We start from the raw sequence: 7,270 nt of genomic DNA, 5'->3' as shown, positions 1-7,270 counted from the left end.
TACAGTTTCACCGCCTGTAAATCCAATAGCTAAACCACTGGCTCTCAGACACACGATCAAACCTGCGCAATCCATAAATCTACGGCTCCACGGTGCTAGGTTATAGGTGTGCGCCACTGTGGCTATTCAACAAGGCCCTGCATAGTGGGACATTACGACTGTGTACGTTAGGGTTACGACCTGTTTTGGTTTCTCAGGACCCGTTCTCTTTTTTGAGATAACCATCCTGTGAAATCGAAGTCTTTCTGGAAGCCTAAACATGAAAAGTTAATTTGCCGTTTACATGCAGTTGTGCCCTTCTTCCCAAGATACGTTATTTTGTTCATACTTCAGCGGCGGCGACCATCGTGTTGCGCATGTGCCCATCGTCTTTCACGGTGGTCTGTGGCAGTACCGGCGGCGGGGGCCTAGGAGAGGTCGGTGACGCTGTGCCCGTGCCGCATGACGGGCAGCGCGTGAAGCGCGCGGGGGAAGTCGGCGCCCAACATTCGCCCGTTCTCGCCCAGGCTGCCCGTCAGAGACAGCCGCCCCTCACTACGCAGCGCCTCGCCAAACGCCAGCTGCATGCGCGCACACACGCGGGCACAGCACCAGCGATTAACTCAACTTAGCCTTATACTGAAGAAGTGTGGTTCCCACGCTTGAACTTCTTTGGCACCGTACGTAGCCACCCATGATAATTGGAGGTGCAGGGGGAGGGTCTCCTAGACGTCCGCAGGCCACTGGTGGTCTGCGAGGTTGTGGGAAATGCTCCGTGGAAATGTTCCAGATATGACGATTTTGAGTCGTTTTTAACTCTCGTTTATCTCGCTTTCATTTCACTAATCTGTATCAATGTCCCCGCGGGCAACAGTTCAATGGGCCACTCCAAGAGCCTTCCACGGTCAGATGTGGCCTGCAGGCCACGCTTGCCATAGGTCATAGTGAGCAAGTGTTGCTGACAGGTACCTGTTAAAGGTGTAAACAATATATATCTCATCCTCAGTTTAACACGTAGGCTTTCGAGACCAATATCCATAATACAGTTTTTTTTATACAGATTGTAAATTTTGTGAATTCACTCTACAACACTGGTGTTCTGTACGAGTAACGAATTGGCATGTTCTGTTTACGTGACAGGCCATTCTAATTGGCTGTGTCGGGTGGTGGCGGGTTTAACGACAAATGTATATTTACGCGATCTAACCCAAAAAAACCCCTGTATTATGGATATCTCATCCTGTCAAAACTCGCTTTGTGATTGGGAAAAAAATCTTTAAATAAAAACTTCATGATCGGACTCGAATTACGTCAGTGTAACATTATACCTAACTGACCAAAATAGTTGCATTTGTGTATCTGTATTTTCCAAGTTATGAATACACATGTGCCAATAGGCAAAACTTGAAGGCAGATTTGGTAAAGATAGATGAACCAGATATAGTAAGGACATGACGATTGTTCAGAGGCTGCCATGTTGAACGAGATTATGGTGCAACAATGCAGGTGTTTGCTCTGTTGCAAAGTTGTTGCGCGCCTGCAAAACAGCTGGGCTCAGAAACGCACAGACCGCTTTGGGGCAAGTGCTGTTAGCGCCTATGATGGGCCGGGATCGCACAAGAAGGGGGTGGGGTGTGCCAGCACCACGCCCGGCTGCCTTTGTCTCCCGAGTAGCGATTTTTACACATGACACCAGGTGCTAAATTTGAGGCTAAGTCGACCGGGACGAGTTCAAACATTCGCCACTGTTATTAGTTGTGAGCGGGAATTGAACTCGGGTCGCCAGGTTCAGAGCGTAGCGCACTAACCACTACACTACCATACCTCACAGGTACACTGTTGGGGCAAGTGCTGTTAGCAAGCATTTGAGGAGTGCCGAGTCAACCGATGGGAAGCCCAAGATCGGCTCAGATATTCATCACCGAACTCAGGTACCGCTCGCACACAGGTGCGCACACACATAGACAACAAAGATCCCCCATATAGCCTTAACAGACTGTAGAGGCAAGTACCGTTAGCAAGCACCTATGAAGGCCGGAACGGTACACGAGGGGGTGGGTGGCCAGAACCACGCCCGACCGCCTTTGTCTCCCTAGCGGCAATGTTTACACACCGCACCAGGTACTCATTTGAGGCTGAGTCGACACACATAGACACACAGGTGCGCACACACACACACAGGTGCGCGCGCACACACACACACACAGGCACCCCACCTTAAGGCGCTTGGCTTCGGCGCGGGATTTGCAGCAGAACTCCACGAGCGCCACGAGCATGGCGAGACCGAGTCCACCCACGAGGATGTAGAAGACGCCGGCCACATTACTGAGGCTCAGAGCGCTCGTCTTATCCTGCTCGCACGGGCACGCGCGCACGTCACCACCCACCACGGATCGCTCTACCAGCTGGCGCACCTCCCCGACCCCCCCGACCCAACAAGGACGCTCGCATGGGGACACTCTCAGGGATCCAGCAGCAGGGTCGTGGGTTTCAGCCTGCTCACATACCCTTGTGTCGCAGCACTAACGGGGCGGGCAGGTGAGCGGACGAGTGGGAGTTGAAACAGTGGCGGCTGGTGGCTCCAGTTTGAGCGAGGTGCCAAATTCCAACTCGGATTTCGCAGCCTCGGTTGACGCGTGCAGGTTTTTTAGTTGTCGAAAAATCGAAATTCAAAGATTGAAGAATTCGAATGTAAAGAATTGGAAATGCGATGAAGATCAGATGAAGTGGCTTCATTAGAGGTTACTAATCGGATGGTTTCCCAAGAGACCTGGTCAGTTTGGGAGATGAATTAAAAAGGTCGGCGTCTTCGTTATCAACTTAGCGACGGGCGGTATGTTGGCGGTCCTGGGTCGGTGGCGAAAATTCCAAATTCACTTGGCGTGGGGTCAGTCTCTTCAGAAACAACTGTTGAGATTCCACAACAAATTGTGTTCTATAATTATCTACAACCAGAGTGTGATGATAATGGGTTGAGTCAACCTCAACCTTGATTAGAATTTGCAACCTTCTGGTTTTGAGTCAAGTGCTCAACCTGACCAGGTGAGAGCCCCACAGAGGGCCTTTTCACGTGAGTGGGATTTACGCCGACTTAGTCGTGTCGACACGAGTTAAGTCAATTTAAGCTCCATTTGAAGCGGTACGGCGTCAACTAAAGTTGCCACCTCCAAGAAGTGGAGATTGATTTACCTGCCGACTTAAACTGCACTGGCACGAGTAAATCCGACACACAAAAAAAAACACAAGTGAGAAAATACCCACTGTGAAATTATAATTACAACACGCTGCTTCCGCATTCTAGTTAAGCATTGCCTGCACGCGTCACCTACGGCTGGGAGAAGCGAAATGGAGGCCGTTACCCCTACTTCAGAGCCGCTGGAGGCAGCAGGGCATTGTTACCATCATCAGAAGAAGCGCGTGGGCTGTTGCAGAGAGGATGTTAACATCCAAGAGCCTGTGACACCGCTTGCAAAGGGTAAGCCATAGTGTGCCTGAAATCCTGGCCCAAAAATGTTGACCTCTGCACTGGTTTAAGTCCAAGTTACTTGAATTATGGTGCAACTTAAGCAACTGGGATAATTGAGGAGCTATGCCAGTAACATCACAATCATCATTATTATCAGCCATGATCTATCCACTGCTGGATGAAAGCCACCTCAAGCCATCGTCATTATGGTCTCGCAATGCAACCAGCTCCATCTAGCTTCTGCACTCGCGGTGAATTCATTGTTGCATATCTACGGTGGACGTCCTCTCGGGCACGTTCCCTCTTTTGGCTCCCACTCTGTCATTGTCTCAACCACAGCCATCATCCCGTCATCCCTTCCACGGCCGTCGCCTCCCCATCCCCCCCACATTAAAAAAGAAACAAAGCAGTGGCGTTTGGTGGGGCGGTACTGGATACTTATCCCGAGGCCCAAAATGTCGTCGTGCTCCTGCTGGGAGCATGTCCCCTAAGTTCTCAATAATTGTGGGCACACCGGCCCTCTGTCTGACATGCTGTGACTGCAGTAAGGAGATTGTAGTCAGTAGTCTTAAATGTCTTCACCAGTGGTCACAGCACCTGGACAGTTACGTACTATTAATACGTGATAATCGACCCTTTGTCAATCCACTGCTGGATGAAGGCCTCCCCACGTTGTTGTTCATTGGGGTTGTTAGATTCTACTTAACAGCACTGGTTCGTGCGGGTCGGTGAAGGAGATGCCCAGGACTGGTTCGGATATCACTCGCCATTTTTGGCCCGCACCGAGGGCATGGAGCGGTGGCGTAGTGGTTAGCGCACTGTACAGTTATGTACAGTACTGCATATAGAACAATGTATCATCTGACCCATTGAGCCGTATACACTATCCACTCTGTGCCAGTCTCACCACCACCTCGTCTCAATGCGCTCTCTGCAAACTCAACCCCATGGCTACGATGGGGAAATATCAGACTGATGGTGACTACGATCTCTTTGCTCAACTCGACACGTCTCCCTCGTTAAATATATATTTTTTAAAAAGGGCTGTTTACAGTCCAATTTGTCATGAGGTTTCACATTTTTCATCCGCCCTTCACTGTGTATTGATGTCCCTTGAGATATTCCCAAGCAAGCGTATCCCAAGGCAGAGAACCACATGCTGAAGCCAATTAAAAACGTCTATACGCAGTGTGCCCCCCCCCCCCAAGCCCTACTTAGGCCCGTGAGGGAATCGACAACATTGCAAACTACGATGCCGCCGGAGGTTGCTGGTGCTTATTTGAGGCTGTAATCTCAGCGAGCTTGGATGTGGGATTGGTGGGTCACGGGAAGAAGGTTATTTAACGGTGGTCATTACGGAGACGACGAACTGCGCGAGATGCGCCCCAACCCCCCGGGGTTTTGAGGTTGGCGAGGAACACGGCAGGACGCAGCACGATGAGTGTCGCCCCTTTTCCTCACACGTGGGGTTCCTCCGGGCACTCTGGTTTCATTCCTTCCATGTGTAAACACACTCGGCGATTAAGACATTGACCCAGCATCTCAAGTAAGGGCCTCGCTGAACGCTGAAAAAAATATTCTTGCGACTCGGTGAGGCTTTCTTGCATCAACAACACCTGTGTAATATAATCCTGAATCGTCACGTAACCCGTAACTCGCACAGCTTGTGGAGGTCCTCCTCAAGCAGTGGATAGATTTGTTTTAAAGGCTGTTTAAATATGAAAATTTGTTGTTGAACCCAGGCCCAAAGCACCAAGCGGCCAAGTAGCACTATGTACGTTTCCTTCATAACCCGAGTCGAATTTGGGCACACGACCACTTTTGCAAACGTTGTCACAGGAAACTTTGGCTGTCGCCATCCCCTCAAGAGGCAGCGGCGCTGTTTAAACGATGATTTTCAAACCGCCGAACCATTTATCCTCCAGCGAAGCCCATAGCAGGTCTCCCTCTCTCGAGTTATGGGAGAGGAGGGGGGTGGCGGTCTGGGTCTCCACTTTCCAGACGTGTCCCAGGTCTCCCTTGGCTCAGTCTCAAGGCACCGCGACTCATCCAGGCGTCAATATCAGTACGTGCTGTATTTGGGATTGTTGCTGTTGTTGTCCTGAGCTGTAGTTTTTTGTTTGTTTTTATTTGCAGGTGATGATGGTGGTGGCGTAATTCACGGCCTGAGATAGGATCGCTGCATTTCTGTCGCCTGCAATGAGGGGTTAAACAGAAGCCACCGGATTCTGTCCGATTCGAAGCCATTGCATCTCATCCAGGCCGTGTCTTCGTTTCTGATTTCATCCTGAGAATTTAAAACTTTAAAACGTGCCCTCTTCGGTCTTGCAAATTGTTACAAATACCCCCTTTGGAGGTTGTCTTGTTTTCTGTGGTGGATAGTACAGAAATAAGATTCCTCACTCAATATAAGGCTAATTCTGACAGAATTCAGTACAGCAAGCAGGTGGGTAGGAGGCAGTGGAAGATGGTCGGCGTCTGACCCACCCAGAAGTTAACTGCGATAAGAGGATAGATGGTACAGCGAGTGAGCTCCTCACATGTTGTCCGTACAATGGAGTGTCATCCCTTTTACGTGCGTGGCTTTTCTCTGGGAACTCTGGTTTCCTCCGGCAACGCTAAACTACGTTGTAAATGTTGAAGTAGCCAAACGTCCAAAACCCGGTCAAGTGTCAAAGTGAGAGGTGGCCTGGTGAAAGCTTGATTCAACTCAAAATCTCAACGGTGGCTCAGGGGTCAGAGACACTGAGCCACAACAGAGATTCTGAGTTGAATCAGGATTTCTGCTGCCCGCGATTTAACTGGGTCTCCAAGTATAGCAAGATGGCACTCGGCCCAGTGACCAAAGATTGCGTAAAAAAATACTGTAACTTTATTTTCCTCATTCTAGCGTTGGTAAGGAGAAACTCAAATTGCATTGATATGCAATTCATTCTCTTTGCAGGGCGTGTAAAAAGTATGCCCCCAGTGTGGATAAAATCACTGCAGTGACTTCCGAAGTAGTTCCTGTGACATTCTCTTATGGGGCAATTTTCTGACGCAGGGTGATCCACTCCTCGCTGAAGAGTTCTGAATGGACATTTTCTTGCCTCATGATATGATAACTATAGCACAATTGGAACATCATTGGGTGGTTTACAAGCATTAAATAACGCTACAAATAGAGTCAAATGTTTCAGCAGTGCCCATTTCCTATGGCAATTCCGAAGTGTCAGTGGAAGTACCACATTTAAATGAAATGGCCAATCTCTCCATAGGAGAACCAATGTGTCCCACAAAGTGGTAGCTATTTTATCAGCCCTGCAGAGTTGATGAAGACGGGCTCATCCGACCATTAACCTGAAGTTAAACTCACAAACTTGTGCTTGTGAGTCAAGTGCCCTGCTCACAGAACCACATTGGCCACCTAGAGGTCAGCAACCCAAACCAAGGTGTTGATGAGACAAGAGGAGATCTGCGATGCATTTGTCGACAGTGCATTCTTCTTCTTTAATTGACTGAGTGGAGCGGAGGCTGTGCTGACTGAGCCAGGGTGACCCGGGGGAATCTGGCAAGGGAGCATCCTTCAGGGGTCCATAACCCCCCTCACAGGGGCCCACTTTTGGAGTCCTACTCACTCCCACTGGGATTCTAGGGGGGACTCGACTGAGGCTGGACCAGATCCCTCTGTGCGTCCCCATACTCACGGCGAGGCTAAACCTCCAGCGTCCAACACCCATAGGAGACAATGCGGTCAGGCGTCAAAGGACGGAAGTCTGGATCAGCATCTCCAGATTCGGTTTAAGTTTCTGGTTGCACTCGTTCACCGTGATCGTGTAAACTTAA

At 49.8% G+C, this 7,270-nt stretch overlaps 1 protein-coding gene across 1 annotated transcript in view; it reads right to left on the bottom strand.

Annotated features, from left to right (window-relative positions):
* The window catches only part of LOC133347955 (glutamate receptor 4-like), a 59,670-nt gene that overhangs the window by 4,898 nt on the left and 47,502 nt on the right, over positions 1-7,270 (bottom strand). Inside the window, exons 19-20 of the mRNA XM_061560720.1 lie at positions 2,196-2,330; positions 395-560 (exon numbers count right to left, since the gene is read on the bottom strand). Of these exons, the coding sequence (XP_061416704.1) occupies positions 408-560; positions 2,196-2,330 (288 nt within the window). The 3' untranslated portion in view covers positions 395-407. The remainder of the gene's footprint in view (positions 1-394; positions 561-2,195; positions 2,331-7,270) is intronic.

This window comes from Lethenteron reissneri, chromosome 26 (genome assembly GCF_015708825.2).
Source record: "Lethenteron reissneri isolate LAM-NWPU_2019-01 chromosome 26, ASM1570882v1, whole genome shotgun sequence".
Lineage (NCBI taxonomy): Eukaryota > Metazoa > Chordata > Hyperoartia > Petromyzontiformes > Petromyzontidae > Lethenteron > Lethenteron reissneri.
Note: the sequence above shows the minus strand (reverse complement) of the source record. Positions and strands in the feature narration are given on the sequence as shown.